Source organism: Etheostoma spectabile, chromosome 9 (genome assembly GCF_008692095.1).
Source record: "Etheostoma spectabile isolate EspeVRDwgs_2016 chromosome 9, UIUC_Espe_1.0, whole genome shotgun sequence".
Classification (NCBI taxonomy): Eukaryota; Metazoa; Chordata; class Actinopteri; order Perciformes; family Percidae; genus Etheostoma; species Etheostoma spectabile.
The window spans coordinates 15568338-15590190 of NC_045741.1; the positions used below are offsets into that span (position 1 = coordinate 15568338).

At 39.6% G+C, this 21853-nt stretch overlaps 3 protein-coding genes and 1 long non-coding RNA gene across 5 annotated transcripts; 1 reads left to right on the forward strand and 3 right to left on the reverse strand.

Annotated features, from left to right (window-relative positions):
* Nucleotides 1-1652: 1652 nt before the first annotated feature.
* LOC116695022 (uncharacterized) lies at nt 1653-14912 on the reverse strand. The gene is made up of 3 exons (XR_004333331.1): nt 14902-14912; nt 14066-14075; nt 1653-2593 (listed from the first exon to the last, which is right to left on the reverse strand). It is a non-coding gene; the product is annotated as an uncharacterized LOC116695022 (long non-coding RNA).
* Nucleotides 2641-6875, reverse strand: LOC116695016 (mediator of RNA polymerase II transcription subunit 26). Of its 2 annotated transcripts, none has more exons than XM_032525054.1 (3): nt 6559-6875; nt 4746-4820; nt 2641-4652 (listed from the first exon to the last, which is right to left on the reverse strand). In XM_032525054.1, the coding sequence occupies exons 1-3, from the start codon at nt 6628-6630 to the stop codon at nt 3084-3086; spliced, it is 1716 nt and encodes a 571-aa protein (XP_032380945.1). In that variant the 5' UTR covers nt 6631-6875; the 3' UTR covers nt 2641-3083. The 2 variants fall into 2 exon arrangements, with proteins under 2 accessions (XP_032380945.1, XP_032380944.1); XM_032525053.1 differs by having other exon boundaries at nt 4746-4823.
* smim7 (small integral membrane protein 7) lies at nt 7286-9239 on the reverse strand. Its single transcript, XM_032525059.1, has 5 exons — nt 9103-9239; nt 8863-8904; nt 8695-8747; nt 8502-8592; nt 7286-7990 (listed from the first exon to the last, which is right to left on the reverse strand). The coding sequence occupies exons 1-5, from the start codon at nt 9126-9128 to the stop codon at nt 7975-7977; spliced, it is 228 nt and encodes a 75-aa protein (XP_032380950.1). The 5' UTR covers nt 9129-9239; the 3' UTR covers nt 7286-7974.
* Nucleotides 10363-19430, forward strand: tmem38a (transmembrane protein 38A). The gene is made up of 6 exons (XM_032525057.1): nt 10363-10737; nt 15358-15514; nt 16736-16920; nt 17830-17917; nt 18495-18612; nt 19221-19430. The coding sequence occupies exons 1-6, from the start codon at nt 10614-10616 to the stop codon at nt 19422-19424; spliced, it is 876 nt and encodes a 291-aa protein (XP_032380948.1). The 5' UTR covers nt 10363-10613; the 3' UTR covers nt 19425-19430.
* The last annotated feature ends 2423 nt before the right edge of the window (nt 19431-21853 follow it).

A 21853-nucleotide genomic window follows, 5' to 3' on the forward strand; every position in this document is an offset into this window, starting at 1 on the left:
TGATTGAGATTTCTCTTGGCACAGCTACCAGAAGACTACAACTTTCAGACACGTTGCCCACGTCACAACTACGTCGTCAAGCTCAGTTGGAGGCTGCGTAGTAACGCCTAGCCATCACCAGAAAAGTTCTTCTGATATCCTTTACTGGTCTCTGTCCAGAACAACGGGGTCTGTTGGTCCATTTATTTAACTGTCCATGGTTCACTCCCAATTAAGCCCCATTGTACCAAATTTGGTTGCAGTTCCACCTGAGTTCCACTAGGGGTGATAGCGGGCAAGTGCAAAACGAATGGGACTCTATGGAGCTAGACAGCAAAATTTGTCTCTTTCGCCTGATTGTTGTTGAGAAATGCTAACATTCTGTTAATGAATGCTGATTGGTTAGTGAAGGGCTGATTATGACCAGACCTCCTGCTTGATGGCATCCGAAGCGGAGCCAGAATGTCTGAGTGAATATTTTGGCGTGGTCTTTAAAACATTAGCAATCCTCTTTCTAGCATGTGTATTGACAGGGAGAGCCTAACCTGTCAGCTGTGTTAGGCTAATTAATTGTTAATGAAAAAAAGGAAGTGACCGTACGATGTGTATGATGTCATTGAGATTTTAAAAGGCTTTTAGAACAAAAAAGCAACTTTAAAAAACTCTAAAACCCAGCAGTGTGCATTTAACTAGCCTCCCCTTTCAAAGTCAACATTTAAATTACTAGACAAAAAATTAAATCCTGGAAAAAGTGCTTTTTAAGGGGCATGGTATAGCTCCATAGACCTCCATCCATACTGCACTTGCCCTGTGAGCGCCACCATATGGAACCAGAGTGGAACAGCAACCAGTTCAGAAGCCGAAAGTTTCCCGTGAGTGGAAGTTGTCCCCATAGACATGGTTCTCCCCTCATTGGACATTCTCTGGAGGTATGTATGAAATAAAAATTTCAAACTTCTCTGATCGGTCCAACTCGCTGTTACCATGGAAACATTTACCATACCCGCAAATGGCTGGATCGAGCGACCATTCCGGTCTTTTAGTTTCTTTCCAGTCTTGTACCTTTGCCCTTTCTTCCGTTTTCAAAATGTTTTTTTGCGCAGCATCAAATGTTTTATAGTCATGATTATGCTTGTAGCTGGTTGGATTGGATCCAGACTTAAAACTCTTTTATAGAAGCAATTTTTGAAACGTCAATGAAACAACTGAATAGGGAAAAACACTTACGATGTTGTTAAAAAGGTAGGCGGTCAAAGTTGAGCTCTTTTGTTTGGTCAATAAAATCCAGAAAATGGTACAAACATTATGCCAAAAAACAATTTCCTTAATGTCAGTGTCAGTGATATTGCTGCAGCATCCCAAAACCTGGACACAGTTTATTATCACAAAACAAAGAGGAGCAGCAAATGCTCTATTTTCCCTGTTGAACTAACTGATGTATCAAATCAGCGTCAGCTGCATTTAGAGAGGGGAAATTGCATCAAAGAGTGCATTAGGAATTTTCTCATAAGCATAGGAATGTTGTTTCCAAATATTTGTTTAGTATTATGGTAATGAATCAAAAATTAATCTGAGTGATGTGATTGGCGCTCTAGCCCTGTGGGAATTAAATTTGTTAATTAGATTAATGTAATTGCAGAGCCAGCAATAAACAAGTTAAAAAAAAGAAAACAATTCCTTCAGCTTTTTTATTAACACATATCAACATGTCCACTTAAAAGGACTAGGTAGCAAATATGTTTTCTTCTGCATCCAACTGAACACAAAAGGCTAATTTCTGTACATTCACTAAGGCTCTGTCTTTAGGGAAAACACAGGTTTCCATAAGGCAAACAATATCTACAGGAATGATATTAAGTACTTTATCCAGCATGTCAATTTACATCCCAGTTCTTCCTGACAGTACAACAATGCAAGCTAGTAGCATGATCTGCTCTGCCATTTCATTTCATATTTTACAGCCTTAATACACAGCAAAGGGAAAAGGCATGTATAAGTTCACATTATCAGAATTTGTAATTTTGAAGTTTTCCTGTGTAAGGTAGGTTGGTGTATCAGCAGAAAACGGTTGGACTGTTGCTCAACACTGAACCAATTTTAAATAAATACAAAAAAATGGTTGTGTAGTCTGAACGTGTATATAAATCTTAAAATGAATATGTAAATAAATATCATACATGACACATTTTTTTTTCAGCGTGCACTGTGCAACCCCCATACCAGCCTTTCATTCACCCCTAACTGTCCCATCTGGCAGTTTCATTCAGTCACTTTAATAGCATTCAAACCTCACAACACAAGAAAAATATTCAAATGTTTTAAAGCTGATTTGTCAGGTATTATTTATGCTAAAAGTCACTGCATGAGACAGTTTTGAAAAAGGGAACAGCGGTTCTAAAAGGTGCAATTACAAAATGTTTTTTCACAGCAGTTGATAGTTAATACAAATAGTAATGATGATGATAGCTACTTGAAAATAGCATTAGTTTCAGCTCATCTAAACAGCCTTTAAGACGCAGGAGCAAATGCCAAAAAAAAAAACTAACTGGTATCTGTTGGATGTCTGCTTTAATTATGTAGCTTACTACTCGCTGTTGAAAGATGATGAAGTTGACTGAACTACTTGATTGAATTTTTTTTTTTTTTTAAACAATCTTGAACTAAACTTCAAATTGAAAACAGTGCACTATGTCAGTGTGAGTGGATGCAGAAAAGTCTCATTTCAAAAGGCATGTGGATAACATAATACAAATGAAACTTAGCTGGGCAGTTTAATGTAATTTCCCATTCAAAGAATGGCAGGTATTGGGAATTTAAATCTGTACAGTTACTGAACACCAACAACTAAATGGTCAGATAATGCATAGCCTCTTTACTTAACGCTGTCTTCACACAATGTTAAAAAAAACAAAAACTCATTAAAACACTGATTACACCGCCTGCGCTCCACACACAACCAAGGAGGCAGCACATTGACTCCACTTTCACCTATGGTGCAAATTGGCAGCTTACACTTAAATAAAGTGCCTTCATACACGCAGAGTTACTCCACTATACGATGAAGGCCAGCTTACAACTTCCAATTCAGAAACCCTACCTCAATTTTAATCCAGACAAACGTAAGGCAGTATGTTCAACCTGCTCTCATCTCCATGCGGATCTAAGGAGATGCACTCGGTCCAGTCATACCAATTACCCTTTGTGTCATAGCAACCGTTAACCCCGGACCAGTTTTGCTTGTGTAATCTGTTCAGATCTTCATTTATGACTTCTCTGCTTACCCCTGGTAAATCCCTTGCTGGGAGTTCTGCTGCCAACACGTGTGTTTTCTTGACATCTATACTTCGGTGTTCCTCTTTTTTCAAGAACTCTGTCATGAAAAAGTGTGCACCAGGGGTGTGGGCGCCTGACGATGTCAGCACGTTGCATTGCTGGCTTAGGTACGACTGGATTATTTCACTCCTCGACAGCTCTTTCCAGTCTGTCTGCTGGAAGGGACTGGGAGGAACCGGTGGATTCTGCTTTGGCTGTTCCGACAACTGACATTCAGGTCTGTAGCCTAGTTTGACCTCCCCCTCATGGCAAGACTCTTTATGAAAGGAGGGTTTGATCTGTCCTGTTACAGGGTCAAATACAAGTCTTCTGTCTTTTAACCTGACTGGTTTAGTGCTATCTTCTACAGTCTGTCCATCTAAATTTACCACATGGTCCTTAGGCCTGTATTTCTGTCTTTTCCTTTTCTCTGTTCTGCTAACAGCATCATCCTCTAAACTGACCACGTCACTGCAGCAAGAGGCATATGAGTTGTGAAGAGACATAATAGGAGGGCTGCTTTGAGAATCCAAATCTGAACCGTCTGTGTGCAAACCCTGAATACAACCACTGAAAGGCTGAGTGGAAGGGCCCAGCCCAAAAATGTCCACCGACCCAGGCCTCAAAGTGGGACTAGAAAGACCCGGTGCTTGTGATGTAGTTGGTTTGACACCAGCTTCCTGCTTTGGAGTTTGAGGACTGTGCAAAGAACAGCGTGGACTTCTGGGTCGATACTGCCCCCCAGAGACAGCTTGCTCTTGTCTGGCTTGCTGCTGCAGAACTGATGCTTTTAGCAGAGAAGAAGTGCTAGGAGGTTTGCTGTATCCCAGGCCACTTGGATGAGGTTTTACAGCATTGACTGGGATTTTAATAAGCCTGTCATTATCCAATGGCTCAGAAATCTCCCTGTCTAAAGGCTGATTTGCACAAGTATCCGCAAAGATTTCCGAGCTACCGCCTATTCCATTGGTTGGCAGCTGTTTGGAGTTATGTATTATATCATTAAGAGTCGTTTTGGATATCTTGGCTGGTAAGAGCTGTCCTTCCTTCTGGTCACCCTTACGTTTCCTGTTGCTTGGTTTCTCCAGCCTCGAGGAGTAGCAGTTGTTGAAGTCATTTCTGTTCTTCAACTCTGCGCCTGTTTTACCTGATGGTGTGGTGGCAGCTGGAATGGAGATGCAGGGATGAGCACCACCATTGGAAGACCATGATGCACCGGTGTGTCCTTTGGACAACACTTCACCCTTCCCTGGCTCAATGAGCTTCTGCCAGTTTCGCAGGAGCTTCTTGGCCCTTTTTGCAAGGTCCTCATTCTTGGTTCTCTTCCGGACATCGTTGATAAGCTTACCAAGACGGGTTTCCTTTAGGAAGATAAGATCAGTGTTAAGCAGCAGCTTTGGATTCAACTGCATTTTATTTTGAATGCACATACTGTAGGTCTGAATGCAACCCACCTCCAGTGCCTCTTTGGTGATAGGATGTTTCTCCAAATAGGAGATCACCTCCATAACTATCACCATGTTGCATATCTGCTGAAAAGACACAAAAAAGGTTTATATATCACAATCCTGAGACATCACAATGTTGTCAGCATTACAACAATAGTGTCCATGTACAATTGTTTCTATGTAGAGGTTGCAATTTGAGATTTAGAATCTTACAGGCCCAATTTACATAAGTTCTCCAGAGAGAGAAAGAGAGGCTGTTAAAAGGTTGAGGCGTAATTTGAATAAACTTTCAAATGTGCACCTGTATATCAAGAGATGATGTGTTCCTACTGGTTTCAGGCTCAATATGACAAACTGAGATTGCATGCAAATGTGCCATTTTATCCCAAAAGAAGAAGACAGATCTGCAAGTAAGATAGAAGAAAAGCGCTAATACCCGTCCATTCCCTTTAATCTGGGCCTGCCGCGCGCCAACTAAGGTTTGGCGATATGACAATATATACCAAGAGATGATAGAAATATTTTTGCCATCTGAAATTGTACTGTGATAGCAACCCATGGTTCAACAATAGGCAAGTTAAAAAAAAAGAAAAAAAAGAATGCTTGCTTTATAAATTTGATTTGAACGTGCTGTTGGCCAATCATGAATTGAGTTGGGGCTAGTGACATGTGACTGCCGACTATCTTGTTAGAAGAAGATGATGATGATGGCTGCGTACGAGCTAAAGAGTGTTTTAAGCGTCCTGGAAGGAGTTTTCTTATGTGGCAGTAGAGGATGTCGATGAGTCCAAGTTCGAGTCCAAGGCAGTTAAAAGTGGACCATTATTCAAAGTAACGTTTTTATTCAGAAAACCAGTAAAAATTTACTTTGGGCAAGTACAATTCTTTTTTACTAGCCCGAACAGGCAAGTGAAAAAAAACAAAAACATTAACATTAAACCCTGTAACACTTTTGAAATCGTATGCAATGTTGCAGATCAATAAAGGATTGCTTAATGGCAATATTGGATTGGATTTCTGCATCAATGTAATGAATTATCTAGATGTATCAGGTGTTTAATATGCTGGATTTAACAAAACAGGAATTAATTCCAGCCACTTATAACGCCAGCTGTGTGTATGAACACTATGATCAAAATAATACAGTATAATAGACATCATTATATATTCTAGAAGCCCACACATCAGCTTATTACATTATGTGCTGAAACTTGTAGTGCACCAGCAGTATAGTATACATTACTACTACAAAAGGCCATACTTACATTTCTCCAAGTTAGCAAATAACATAAGACTTATGAGATGTCCCTTTTTATAGTACTTTTCAATGACTGGCAATACGTGTGGTACAGAGGAACTGGACAGCATCCTACCAAAGTGTGGTATTACATTGTCAGTGTTAAACTTGTATCGTAAACTGTCCAGTTTTGATGTTGCCAGTAAAGTGCTGTAAGATAGCCATGACAATCTCATCAGCTGTATGATAGAGAAAAGTAGAGCTTGCTCTTACTAAAACCCCAAATGATCAACTCAGCTCAGTTTAGCAAGTCTCCAGTCCTGAAGTATTTGTAAGTGCACACAAATAAGCTAACTTGGCTACATTGACATTCGTCAGCAGAAGTCACTCAGCTGAGCGCTGGAATGACTGGCATTAGTTACTTTAGCTAACTATAAATGTTAGCCAGCTAATTAGCAAGAAAATACTAACTCGCCATTCATATATTGACTGCCCCCACTTTGTCATACCGGAGTAAGCTTGGCCTTGTTGTTTGCCTTTCTGCGCCCCGTTCGTCCTCTGGAATCTAGCGGCTGTACTCACATTGCTCTGGCCGTCGATGGCCTGTAGCAGCCGGTCTCTCATCACCTGCGGAGTGGCTGTAGCCGCTGTCATCGCCTGGCGGTATCGCGGGTCAGGACGGACTAGCTAGACAGCAGAATCCCAGGAAGAGGCGGCAGTGGGAAACCTGTCGACATTCACTTGCCCGACGGAAGATGTTCTCTTGGTATGAGCATCATGTTTTATGATGCTTTTATTTTTGTTTTTATTCGCCGCTGTCACGATTTAATGATTCGGACGACGAGAACAGAAAAGCCTCTCCGGGAATCGGCTACCCCCTCCGCTGGTAGCCTCCTCCTTCTCTTCTCATCAGGCTTTTTGTTAAGCGTTCGAGCAGAGCATGATGGGAGAATTTTACGTAACCCATTGTTTACATCCGCCGTCCCCACCGGTGTTTAAATACAGCCATTCGTCCCCCTTGCTTTATGAAAAATGTGTTAAATTAGACAGGTTTGCACAACAAAAGGTTCTTCATATTTTATTTTTTAATTGATTCCCACGTTTCATACCGTAACAGCTTTCCATGTAGAAGTTCCGTCGTCTTTGAATTGCAACGCAAAACTGTTTATTTCTTATTTTGGAAGTGCATCCAGCCTTTGGAACTACAAGACGATCATAGAATCATCATTTTTCTCAATGGTCAATATTGGATGTACCCCTCTTGCCAATAGACAGTCACAACCACTTAAGTAAAATAACGGACATTGTATAAGAAAATGTTTTTTATTATTTTGAACAGGACACATTTACATTGTAGGGCAAATACATTTACTTACAGCACATGTGCCCCAGAATAAAGGAATATTGCTTCTTTTTTTTTATAATGCATTGAAATTTTCTGTATGGACATACACTATACACTAGAGTGTGAGTACATTTGGAGATGTTTGTACAGAGGAGATGAGATAAGTTCATTAAGTGACTGTAACGGCTGTGCAAGGAAAAGGGATAAAAAGATGTTTAAGCAAGACGATCTTGGTAAATCAAAATTTTTTCCACCAGCTTTGATCACTACAGGATCTTTAAAGGATGAAACACAGATAAGTCTTATTTCAACCGCAAAGCAAACTGAAATGCTGGAGAAAATGATCTAATGTTTTATGATGAAGCACAGGGGCACACAACAACATGTATTCAGCAAAGGCAAGGGTGTTGGTGCAGTTACAGCTTAAAAGCAAGGGGTACAAATGTAACAACTTCTGTAAGACAAAATAAATACAGCAATTCATAAATTCCTGTACAGCAGGAAGCAGACTTATGATTTGGGGTTGTGAAGAAAATAGAGAATAAATTACAGTTAAAGTGACAAATAGTACAAACTCTAATAAAGGAAAAGGTTATAGCATCCAACTTGGAAAAACAGCATCCTGATGAAAGTCCAGTCACCAAAAACGTTGATCATGACCCAAACAAGCTGTAAGGATTGAAGACATTCAGCCAGTTAGAAAAACAGCAACTTGACAGAACATTTCTAAAACTGTAAAATGTATTCTAGGACATGTAGGAGAGCACAAACTGCAGCACAGTTGAACAGCAGCCATGATGAAGGAGGGAAAGTAGGCTTAGAAATGTGAATATTAGAAATAACACACACACATATACATATATACATACACACACACACACACACACACACACGTAAATCATTTAGTCTGTCTTCAAGTACTTTCTGACATATCCCTGTCTGTGGCACCCCAAGTTCATTGGTTCCTAATAAAAGGCCTAAATCTCCTGTATGAAGTACTATAAAATAGTAATCACTGTAATGAATACACGCCAGCCAGTGCAACAATGTGGCTCATCAATAATTGATCAATCATAATTGTTCATTTGAAATAATGGAGCTTTATGGTAAACAGGAATAAGATGGATTAATATTAAACTACAGCTACATGACCAGCGTCGACTTAAAGTCGAATACTCACACGACCATGCAGAACATCATGAAGATGTTCCACAGAGCGATGAAGATCCTAAAGTACCGCAGGCTGAGCAGAAACTCTCTGATGTTGTCACCTGAAACACAGAATTGTGTGGCACAGCTTTGAGAACTGCATTTAACTGTGACACAAACGTATTAGTTATCTTTTCACCAGCTCTCTCGTACACGATACACACCTGTTGTCGGTGATTTGGACTCATCTCCAAATCCTTGGGACTCCTTTCTTTTGCTGCAAAACATCCAACGTTAAACTGTTAATTTGCTTTGTTGCGCTGATGTGAGGTTTTAGAAAGCGTGCCTGTAAAGTTAATACCATTGACAGTATAAGAAAGGTTAATACTCACAGCTTGAAGTTCAGCACGGCCCCTGCATTCACCAGTAAGGTCCTAGAGAGCACAGAGAGACAAATAGTTTATCTACCTGCTCGGCTAACCTTAGCTGGTGAGCTGGCATTAGCACGGAGCTAAGTTAGCTTGACGCCGCAATTTAACACGCAACACAGTGCACAACAACACACACACGCAACATTCCCATTACACGAAACGCATCCATATGTGAAACAAGTCAAAACGAAAACAAATTACCCGAATATCAACAGATCTCCGATCATTTTGTTCACATCCCGTCAAAAAACCCCACCTAACTTCCGTGTTCGTCACGCAATCAGGAATGTGACCAATAACGTTTCAGAGATTTGAGAATGGGGTTTTATGCCCTGCTCTACTCTGTCAGGCTGTTCCTGTCCTGCGGCCGTGTGCTCTTTGTTAGAGCCATAGAGAGAGACTTTCTTCTCTATTTTATCACTCTGGTCTTTGTGTATAATACATTTGTGTGCACCCGAAGTTCTCCGACAATGAAATGGTTGCATGTGGTTTCAGTTATAGTAGCAACACATGGTAATAGAGGTTGTGCAGCCATTTAAAATAATCTGCCTGAAAGACTAGGATTAGGGAACAACAAAACATATGTGCACAACTAACTTGCGCCACCTGTTGACAATAAATGCAATAGCAGCGTCAGGTTCAGCCCTGCAGTGGTAGATTTGATGTTGTTGTAGTTGGCTGACAGGACACCTCTAACCTTTCTGATAGGCCTACTAAAATGAGCAGAGCTAAATGTATTTATTTATTTGTTTATTAATTAACATATTTCAGGTAGGCAGAGATCCCCGAAATCGATGGCTTTACCGTCTTTGGTTTCACACAGCATGGGTTAAAAAGACAACAACGTGCAGTTAGGGTGCAAATGTATCTTCATTGCATTTGGAAGGATCATTTGTATGTTTGTGGCTCTCATTCAGGCAGATCCCGATACACATAACCATCTAATAAAACAAGAACGTTGTTGTATCAGTTCCTGAAAGTTGATATTTTGAAGCTTCAAGGTTTTCTATTGTGTGGCTTGGGCGCCCCCTGGCGGTGGTCGAGGTGGTTGCTCTGATGATTCCCGTGAAAATTGTACAGCGAAAATAGAAAAATACATAAACAAAATCATTTTACATATACACACATACACTCTGGTTGTTGTTTATTTGTGTATTTTCGGTATTACTGCGCATTCATTCACACAGTTTCTGCATCATCTGGAACATTTGTTAACAGTAAGTGATATCACCAAATGGTCGCTGAGTCTGCAGCCTCGGTGCCGGATCTGATCTGGATTGAGGGATGTTGTTTTAAGAGAGGGTGAATACGTCTTTGTTCGTAATAAGAATGGACACTTGTCTCGGGCTTTGTTGTTTTTCCTAGGCTACCTCCAATTATTAAATAATAGCAGTTAAATAATGCTTATTTCAACGATAAAGACCAGAGTTTTTTTTTATTTCTTTTTTTTATTTCAAGCAGCTTACATGTAAACCTCCTGTCGTCTAAAAAGCGAAGCAGCTGGCACAGAGCGCATATGACGATGCTGCTGCAGTTGAGGCTGGAGATGAGTGGTATTAATAGGAGGGCTTGAGTGTCACTTGCTTTCACTGTCGAGACCAAGAGGTTTGGTGGAGAGCCGGTGAACCGGGTTTGGGGGGGGCTTCACGATCCAGATTGCGCAGTTGGAATAAAACAAAGAAGCAGGGACTCACTCTTAACAGACAGGCAACATGGAAGTGTTGGCAGTTCTTAATTTGGGCGATTTTGCCCAAGTTTTCTCCAAAATGGGAATGTTTCCCGTGTTTGATCTCGCATATTACATCGTGTCCATCCTCTACCTCAAGTATGAGCCAGGTCAGTGTGTTCTACTCTAGTATTTCCTTTTTCTAACTCTCTCTCTCACTCTCTCTCTTTCCCTCCCTCCAGATTAAGGGTCTGCTTCATGTTTTGATAAATATGATTATATAAGCTATTCTTTTTATGTTAATTTGGCAGCTACATGCCTCACACTCACAAATCCTGTGCCTAAATATATAAATATACATGTATATACAAAGTCACAACTTAAAATATATCCAATTAACATATCTGTCAACATGGGAAATTAGGTTGACTTTCCGTGTTATAACTACACAGTGTAACATCCCTATTGGGACTTTTATGTTGCTGTTATGTGTGTACCCAGTCCTTATAAACCCAACCATGACCTGTTACATCAACCCCAGAACAAGCAATGACAGCTCTGCTGGTGTGAGGGAATGACTGTTGCTGCAGCACTCTGACCTCATTTACACTGAGGAAATCACCAAACCACCCAGCTTTGGGTAAAGCCTGATATTTTTCAAGAATTAACTCCTTTGAGCAACAGAGCTTTAGGTAGATGAAATCTGAGAGGAAGGCATGTGCATACCAGAGACTTAGGCAATAAATAGAATATCCTGAAATAGACAGTGTCAGTGGGCCTTAGAAACCCCTCTGTTGCACACTTTTAGGCTGCAGGTGGGTGTGTATATGTTAAACATGAGATAAACTGTTGAGCTAACAACCTAGCATGACCATATTGTTCCTGGGCTTTTGAAATAACTGATGTTCTCATATACCTCATCATCATCTAAAGGTTTACAGCTTTAAATTAGCCTCAGATGTTTGTCATATCCTTCCAAAACAGCTTTTACAGCATATTTCATGTATCTCCAACAATTTCTTCAACGATGATGCTCCAGTCACTTTCAGTGAGAAAAATATGGAAGCTGACTTGTAAGATGAATACACTTTTGGAAACTTGTTTTGTACTACATGAGCTATCTGGAGAACATTAATTGATAGTATACGGTTTTCTTTAATTCCTTTCAACTGAAATTAAATTAAGTAGAAAATAAATGAGCTTGGAAGAGAATGATTTTATTACTCTAAACATGTTTACAGCATCACTCTTAAAGGAGAACGCCACAGATTTTGCACATCAAAGTCAGTTTAAATGTCTTAGAGAGTACTTATCCAGCTTATTACATGCCTAAATCTCAGACCTAACTTTTGGTTAGTTGTGTTGGGGGTAATGTGGCGTTTTGACAAGAAAGAAGTCAAGATTTGCCAAACTCTCGCAAGATGGTTGAGGTTAGACATTGACCTCTCAGTCTCACAAGAGTTATTGCAAATCTAGGGTTACCACCTAAACACAACCATAAATACAGATCCTTTGTAACTGTCCATCATGAGTTTGACAATGTTATGTGAATGCAATGCTAAACAGTATACTCTTTTACAAGTCACAACTGTGGTCATTTGCTAATTTGAGTGAACACATACTTAAAGTTATACATTAACGTGGCCGGGTTAGCTCAGTTTGTAGAGCGGGCCCACGTGTAGGGATTTGCTCCTCGATGCAGCAGCTGTGGGTTCAGCGCCGACTTGCGGCCCTTTGCTGCATGTCACTCCCCCCCTCTCTCCCCTTTCGTGTCTTCATCTGTCCTGTGGAAGTAAAGGCCTAAAAATGCCCCCAAACATAATCATTAAAGAAACATAAACATTATGAATTAACATTGTTATTAATATCCCTAAAGTTTTAATGGTTTCTAAAGGTAGATGTTAAACTATACTGGCACTTATATCTCACATAGAAGTAGAGGTAAAGGGGATTGTCTCTCTTTGCTTTCAACACATTTTTTTGTGAGCAAACGTTCTTGTTTTTTTATTTAAAGAACCAGCATTTGTGTGTGTGCTTTAGGGTTAAAATCAGTTATTTCATCAGAGCTCAGGCTAACTGTATCACGTGGCTACCAAAGCTGACTTCATGACTGTACATTTATCTTACTTCACCTCTCATTTTACAGTCAAATGTCTCATGCTGCCAACATTTGCAAGATCTTTTTATATTCACCATTCCTGGTGTGTGTCCCATGTGTCTGAGTGGAGAGTCCTAGTTCACAGTACATAGAAGAGCACATGAATGAGTTCTGGGGGTCAGCATTGGGGGGTAACCCAGGCCTGACAGTTTCAAGGCAGGAGAAGCAGTTGAGCAGAACATATTTATAGGGTGGTATTTCTCAGGATCAGATTGCTTTCATACTGGGCACAAGTGTCACCATGACACCCTCACCCACCTGTTGTTGGAGATTTGTGCGGTGAAGCAGCCGCGCTCTGTTCACATCTCCATTTACTGAAGGTCTCTAACAGTGTTGTAACACAGTGTAGTCTTTACCAACATGGAAATATATATAGTCTTTAAATAATATCTTACTTAGCATATAACTAAATAATATTTATGTAGTTTGTCTTCAGATTTCATACAACATTATATGGATAAATATTTGGCTTATTGCTTTTAGTCTTTTACATTTATTTATTTTTGTATGTCAGGACACCTCAGCAGTGATGGCAAGTTTAATTGTTTATATTATTCAAGTACTGGTCAAATTTTATGCCACATACATTGTACCTCTACTCCACAATATTTAATTTTGTTACTTTTTACTTACTAATACATTCATTTTCAGCTATAGTTACTAGTTACTTTTTATAGATCAAGATTAATATCTCAGCAGTTTGCGTTGCTTTCCAAGTGAGCGTTAACCGTAACACAGCACAATGCATTAACATTTTTGCTATAGTTAGCTCCAGTTTATCATAACTTGCCTACTGATTTAGAAATGTTATTAAAATGTTGACTGGAGCTATATTTGAAGTGTTTTGATTGTAATGGATATCTGCCAGCCATCAGGCGCAAGCAATTTCCATGTCTAAGTCAAGTCGATTTTATAGGCCAATAGCACAAGTCACAAACTTGACTCATGGAGCTTTTCAATTTGTCCAACAAACGTCATCCTCTGTCCCTTTTTACACTCACTTCGAATAAAGAAAAACTCCCCAAAAAGGTAAAAAGAAATAAAAATGTAGGAAGAGCAACTGAGGAGGGATCCCACAGACAGACTTGCACTACATGTGTTGTGTGCACAGAATAGACCAAGAAATAGACCAAGTAAAGTTACAGTATGGACAATCTGGATGACAAAAAGACAGATTGTAACTAGTCTACAGTCTATCTGCTAACAGTAGCTGCTATCAGATGGCTACTTATGAGTAAGTTTGACTGCAGTTTCATAAAGAAATCTAGGCTTGTGTCCATTGTTACTGATTAAGTGAGAGAAATATGCTACTTCAGCAGCAGACAGAGCATGCTTATAACTTGAAACACACTCGTGAAATGAGAGGTAGAAAACTTAAGAAAGAGGTTTGACTGGTATAGCAAGTTTAAATGTTGTATAAACATCATTTTATGGTATATTTGGACATGGTATAAATGCTTGGCATATAATAAAGTCAGTGCCACATTTGTATACAATAAGAATATTAAATGGTCATATATAAAACATACAATCAGTTTAATAAATCATAAAGAGCTATCTCATCTGCTCAAGTCGATATACTTTAAAGACTCAGTCATCTGTTGAGTTGGTAAACTGTACTACAAATGGCTGTAGAAGTCCTGAGTCAATATTAGGTTATGATAAAAAAAAAGGCAGATTATCAGGGCGTGAACTGTAATGGTAGACTGGGAGTGGACAAAGATACAGCTCATAAACGCACAAGGGATCCACTGATAATATTTTTTAAATTTTATCGCTAACAGTTTTGCTCTGCATGGAACTAACAGAACGTTTTTTTAAAAGTAATATTTTATGATGATTTTCCATTTGACTGTTGTGATTCCCCCCTTAAGAACAGAGATTACCAACGATTTTCCTTTTCGGTTGTGGTAAAGCTTCTGAAACTGGATTTAGACCATTAGGATTTAGCAGGTCATTAATAAGGAGGCTTTAATATTTATAAAGTTAATTCACTGGTTAACCACTATTCATTTTTTAAATTTGATTTAGAAAACATAATGAATTTTAAACGAGCATTGTGCAAAACAGTTAAATTTTTAAAATGTCCTAATAACTCCATTATCAAATATTATAAAATCCAAAAGGAAGGAGAAATACATCAATTTGAAGTTAAGCATTGATCTGCCACAGACACTTTTTTTAACAACCTCAGTCAAGGTCAGACATTTTGAAGTCATAAACACAGCATGTTAGACATAGTTTTTCTATTTCTTCTTCTGCTTTATTTGAAGTATTTAGTTATAATTAATTAGTTCCATACACTGTTTTGCAAAGAAATAAATAAATAGAGTAATTGTTAATGATTAATGACTGAAAAGAATAATTATTCCAGTGACGCACTTTAGCTTCTTACGCAGGAAAAAAGGGTTTTCAGTTTTTCGTGGTATTTTTCTGGAGCTGTTGTCACAGAGGAACCTCCAAACAGGCAGTGCGACATCTGATATTAAATAAAAGCCCCCAACATTTTAAGCTTCACGGACTGAGTGCATAAAAGTCCACCAGCTTCACCAACATCGCACACTGAAAATCCCTCTCAACCACACGCAGTGATATTTTCCTTTTCCCTGACAGCTCCTCCTCTGTGTTGCAGGCTCAGTGGAGGTTTCTCGCAGGAGTCCCGTGGCCTCCTGGCTCTGTGCCATGCTCTACTGCTTTGGTAGTTACATCCTGGCAGACATCATGCTTGGAAGCTCCCCCATCGACTATTTCCAACACAACAGCCACATCCTGCTGGCCTCAGCTGTCTGGTGAGAAAGTTCTCAGAGCCTTAAGGTCACATGTTGGGACCAGGGTTAAAAATGTACTTTTTCTTCCACCAGCCAAATGGCTAGTGAATGTTCAAATTTTACTAGCCACTGAATCGATTACCATTGTTTTTTTGGCTGGTGAGTGAAGCAAATCTTCCAGGCACTTACATATTTTACCAGCATTTGGCAAGTAGATGGTGCTAATTTTGAACCATGGGTGGGACCATTAAATATGCTTATTTTTTTCATTTTTTTGTATTCAGGCTTTTCATCTAACTTTTAAGACTCCGTATGTGATGAAATAATGATCCAGCCACAGTTTGGAGGTCTTTCCCATTATCCTTGTGAAGGGAACAAAATGGTGAATTTCCTTTCCTGCTTTTTATAGGGAAAGAAACTTTACAAACGCCTTTAAATGATCAGTTCTGCCAAATCACAAAAATAATTTCCCCCTCTTATCACAAGCTGTATTGGCAGACAGTTTTGTTGTCAAGTTTTTAATGTTTTAGATATTATAATATGTCATTTAGTTATTTTGTGTCTCTGGTGCTTCCACACACATACAAACTTGGAAAAAAGCTATCCATGTTGTTTTGAGTGAGATACAGGTTTCCAAATGTCCTCTGCCTTCTGTCACTGGCCAAGATGCGGTGGCTAACACTTACTAGCACTAACATGCTAGCTCGTTCTCAATGGCAAAACACTGCTACAACACACACTAGTTCACCATAATCTCCAAAAGAACTACTTCCATGTCCCTGTCTGCAGGTATTCCACAAGTGGCCCTTATCTAGAAGAGGTCTCCCAGCTAATCCGGCCTTTGACTGATCAAAGTTGGAGAAAGAGTTATCTAGCTGATGTGATCTTACCTAGCTACTGCACATGTGCAACTCCCAACAAAGATAGTATAAAAGTGAGATGTCTCACTCTGTAGCTAAAACAAGTGAGATGTCTCACTCTGTGGCTAAAACAGAGACCTAAACACACAGGGTGAAAACAGGATCTGCAAAAATGTGTAGTACAACAAAAATATGGTATTTTTAGAAAAGGGAACCATGCAAACCTATTCTGGTACAACCTCAAAATACAATTATGAACCTGAAAATGAGCACCCTATGGACACTTTAACATTCTCTTCAAACCTAACAATCCGAGCTGAATATTTTATGTTTATCACCCCCTCCCCTCACTCTAACATCTTGTTCTCACCATCTTTCTCAGGTACCTCCTCTTTTACTGCCCACTGAACCTCTTCTATAAATGTGTGGCTTTCCTGCCCATCAAGCTGGTGTTGGTCGCCCTGAAGGAAGTCGTCCGCACTCGTAAGATCGCTGCAGGTGTTCACCATGCCCACCACGCCTACCACCATGGCTTCTTCATCATGGTCCTCGTTGGATATGTCAAAGGTCAGTGTCTTGTGATTTCCCAGCAATTTGCTGCCATAAATGTGCTTATACTGTCAGGACTTACTTTTAATATATTACGCGATATTACAGTATATCATTCAGATTAGCAAGACAGTTTTGTGTTCGATTGTGTTACTCCATCACTGGAGATGACAGAACAGAACAGATTACATACAACGTAGTTCTTGAAGGAGAGTGATGGAGATTGGTGGTTTCTGATGTGTGCAGGTTTACCAAGTTTTCAGGGACCTTTAATGTTCTATAGAGAAGAAAGTCTTTAATGCTGCTTGGTGAGCCTTGAGTCTTTGACAGAGGCACGACAGAGAGCAACTACACATTTAAACACAAATGTACACCACATGTGCGTGCCGCTGAGCAAATGTGCCATTCATTCATAATCAGTGAGTTTACATGCACTTAAGTAACCCGATAACTGGTTATGCGGGTAAGAACTTTCTGTATAGTTGGCCAGACAAGCTGATTCTAATTCTGATTTGTTGGACTAAAGAAAGTGTAGAGGAAAATAAAAATGTCAAAAATGTCTCCATGAACAATGTTTAGGTTTTAATCCAGAAAGGCTCTAAAATTATTAAGTTGCAAAGTAGTGAAAAATTCTGCAGTCATGATGATCTGTAGAATACTATAGACTTTATTATTTACCTCTGATGTCTTTGTTGCACACCTAAACCACGTTTCCTGTATTATTTCACCATAAATTATCCAGTAGTAGAGGAAAGTCCATAGAAATACATATAAAGGGTTGTCCTGGTCTGGTCTTTGCTTTAATAGCGAGGCCCTGGGGCCTGTTGAGAATGGGGGAGGAAAGCTGAAGCCATATAAGAGCATTAACACGAGACAGAATTTTTTTGTCCTCATTTTTTCCCCCACTGTCTATTTTTATCATCACAGGGTCTGGAGTGGCTCTCATTTCCAATTTTGAGCAGCTGCTGCGCGGTGTGTGGAGGCCCGACACCAATGAGATCCTCAACATGTCATTGTAAGTCGGAGTCTCCTGCTGCTGCAGGGAACACATACTCATCTCTGCCTCCTCAAGCATGCAGGTGTTTCCAACCAAACCTTAGAGACAAAACTAGAACTTGAAAGTTATTCCGTCTTAAATTGGACACAAAACACTGACAGCTTTTTCAGGACACACAGCAGGTTTGTTGAAGACACTATGCATAGAATTTGAAATGGTCTGATTTTGGCACCCTCCAGTGGTAGTATCAAAAAAGGCACTTTGGCAGACCAAATAGATGAAAATGTTTTATCCCCTAAAAGAAAAGGGTTTGAAATGCCCAAGAGAATTTATTCAACCTATAGGGGGACGTTAGACCAATCAAAACATTCAACAATACAATTAAACATTGAATTTATACACCATTTTTAAAATAAGTGTAAAATTGCACACCCAAAGCAGTATGTTGGTCAAAATAAGTGGTTACTTTTCTCCATAAACACGCTTTCATCTATCTCTCTGTCTCTGATATGTAATCTGATCCTAATGTTGTTGTTGTTGTGATATCTGCTGCAGTCAGATGTTTAACTGACAGGTTTGTCTCCTGTCTCTGCAGCCCAACCAAAGCCAGTCTGTACGGAGCCATCCTCTTCACCCTGCAGGAGGCTCACTGGCTGCCAGTGTCCAAGAGCACCCTCATCCTTGTCTTCACCCTCTTCATGGCCACATGCAAGGTGGGATCAGCGAAGTGGAGCTGAAAATGTTGCATTTATGATTTCTTTAAGGCCTGACATTTTAAAATCTGTGTTGACATTCTTCCAGTGTAACTCAAGCAGTTTGTCACTTACAAAGAGTAGCTAGCACCTAAGTTCAGGAAATAAAAAAAACGAATATAATCAAAAAAGAAAAATTAACACAATGTTCCCACATCTCTCTGATTTTATGTATTTAAAAAAATGTATTCAAGATGTTTGTTCAGCCTATAGGATTCACAAAAGACATTTTGGTGAGGAACAGCACATATAAACTCCACAGGTCACTTTTAAAGGGTTAATCCAGCAATTTAGTATTTCACTTCCATAAAGTTTTACTTCCAAACAGAACAGTCAAAATTACTACAGCAGAGAATGATATATAAGAAGTGCTGAATCCTTCAATTCCCATAAGGCTTCTCAATAGGATCTCTTATTAGACCATCCCTGGCTACGTTTACACAGGCTCTCTGTCAAAACTTGTAAATATAAACCAGTTAATGGATCTTGATGTGTAAAATCTGTAAAGAGCCCCTTTAATTATCCCAAAATAATGCAAACCTCTTCTAACTGAAACCATCTTCCTTCAGGTGGTGATGACTGCCCGACACTCTCATGGCTCCCCCTTCACCCTCATTGAGTCCTGGGTTTGCCATCTGCTGTTCGGCTCCCCTCTGGGTGGATCTGAGGAAGACCATCATCATCCTCCTGCCTCTGTCCCGTCTTCACCTCTCAAAACCAAGGAGGAGCTGAGCGAAGGTACCCGCAAGAGGAAGGTCAAGAAAGCCGAGTAGGACGCCGAGCTGAAAACTCCATCATGGCCTTGACATGATGGGACCTCCCATTCTTTTCTAGGGAGAGGGGCAGTTTGATGTTTAACCAAACGAGACCCTTTATATCAGAGAAAATGGTGCTTTCTGCATTTTACACAGAACGAGGACTCTGTAAGTACCACGGCAAATGTTTCACACTTCAACCCAACCTGGACATTTGAATTTATGTATGTGTTTGTGAACATCTGCATCTGTGCTCAACACTGTGTGGTGATCCACATGTAGCAGCTGTGTGGTTGTTTTCGGACGACCTCTGTTCTGCTTTTTTCATTGAGATGAGGACAACTTCCAGTCTTTAAATAAAATCAAGAGAAACATTGTGTCTTTGGGATTTATTTTCTTCTTTTACAGCACTTCTGCCTCACAGCAAGGAGGTTCTGGGTTTGAATCCAGGTCATTCTGTGTGGAGTTTGCATGTTCTCCCCGTGTTTGCGTGGCTTTGCTCCGGTTTCTTCCCATCATAAAGACATACATACTAAGTAACTAGGATTACAGATGAAAATTTGCCGACTGGCTAACACTGGCACAGTTACAGAAATGTTGATTAATGTTGCATTGTCCTAATCAAACTAAAATAAATCTTAGGTTCAGTTTTAGATGGATGGATGCATGGATTATGATGCTACATATTACAGCAACACATCAACAACTTATATAATACATTTATTATTATTATTATTAGTAGTTTTTTTTTAGTTTTTTTAGTTTTAGGTGTTTTAGCGACATAGTTTTCTATAAAGGACCCATTTTACCTTCAGGTAATTTTAGTGCAGATGTTCAGGGCTTGTGTACTTAAAATGTATCATAAAATGTTTGTACATGTTTTATTGTTTCTCGCTTCCAAAACAGAGATCACACGTGTCGACCTAAAACTCAAACATTTTACCACTCAAACAACTGAAGGATGCATTAATGTGTAAGCAACATTTTTGTTAAAATGTTGGTCTGTTTAATCTGCAAAAGATTAAATCTTACTAAGACATTTATGTAAATAACTGACTCCTATAAACCTTGTTTTTCAGTTTGTAATTTAAACCAACTTTCTCAATTTTGTTTTTACCTAGAAAAGAGTGTTTGTATCCTGAAATAGGAAAGAAAATGTCACTGTCTCTGCGGACCCTAAATCTTTTTATTAAATTGACATTATGCGTGTCTTTGTTGCAAGGTGTGAAGCCTCTTTTTCTATTCTGTGATGCAGCCATCTGCTGGTGACTCCTAACTGAGATTATACAACTCTCCCTCTGGAGCTGAGACCAGTTTCTAACACTATTCTTAGCTGTACAATAGACGTGTCAATCCACCACCATTTCAGACATGTTTAAAGGCGCTGACACACCAACCCAGTTATTGGCCATTGGACAGTCTGGCAAGGTCAGTGACTCGAGTCTGTACAGGGTGTTCCGTGCTGTAGTCAGTCGGAGGAGCCATTGGCCTTCATTAGGGCCAATTTTACATGTTGACTCGAAAAGGCGGGCAGTTGGACTTAATGACCAATCAGGTTGATGGAGTACAAACCTGGAAATGACGTGATGACGATGAGTGTGACAAACGACTCTCAAAATCTGAAGAAAATCTTTTAAACTGACCTTTGTCGATGTGAAATGAAGACAGATTCAGCAACTGCATGGCCTATTTTTTGTTTAAAATTTTTCAGAAATACGTTTCTGTGAACTGTTTTTGTGAAATATGAGATTGTATTCCGAAGTAGCCACCATGATGATCTGGCTTTAAAATTATGCAGAAGCCAGACCCACGTGACGCGTATGTCCAATCAGCCGCCGGTTTTCATTTTTTGGGTGACAATACAGATTAGCGCTGCCTGCTGTTAAGGAGACGTTTTACGTCTTGTGCACGCGTGTAATGAACATGTACGCACAAGTCGGCGTTGTTTCGATGTGTAAAGGTGCTTTTTTGACCTCAGGGCGACTGTCAGGCAGTCATAAACTCTGTTATGTAACTCTGAGACTGTTGGGAGGTGACAGCAAAGGTCCGAGGACAACCTGAGGTCATGTCCTGAGAAACTTGGACGCCACCGGCTGTGTTGACAAACTCTTGTAGCACGGGCAATAAAGCTTCACTAATGAACTTTGCAGGAGGTTGTTACACTCGACCTTTGACCTTAACATTCCTCACAGCAGCAGCAGCGGAGAAGATCAGGGAGGTAAGAGATCTGTTCTCTGCATTTTCAGGTTACGTTTGTTAGAGCTCACAGAAACCATCCTTGTTGCTTAAGTCTAGAAGTTCACTTTATCCTCTTTGGTGACTTTGTCGGTACAAACTATTCATTGTTTTGTTATATATAATAGTTCAATATTTTATTTATTTTATTTCAGTTTTGCTTGAATTTACAGCTACATGAATTTGTTTATCATTAGTATTTTATTTGGGTT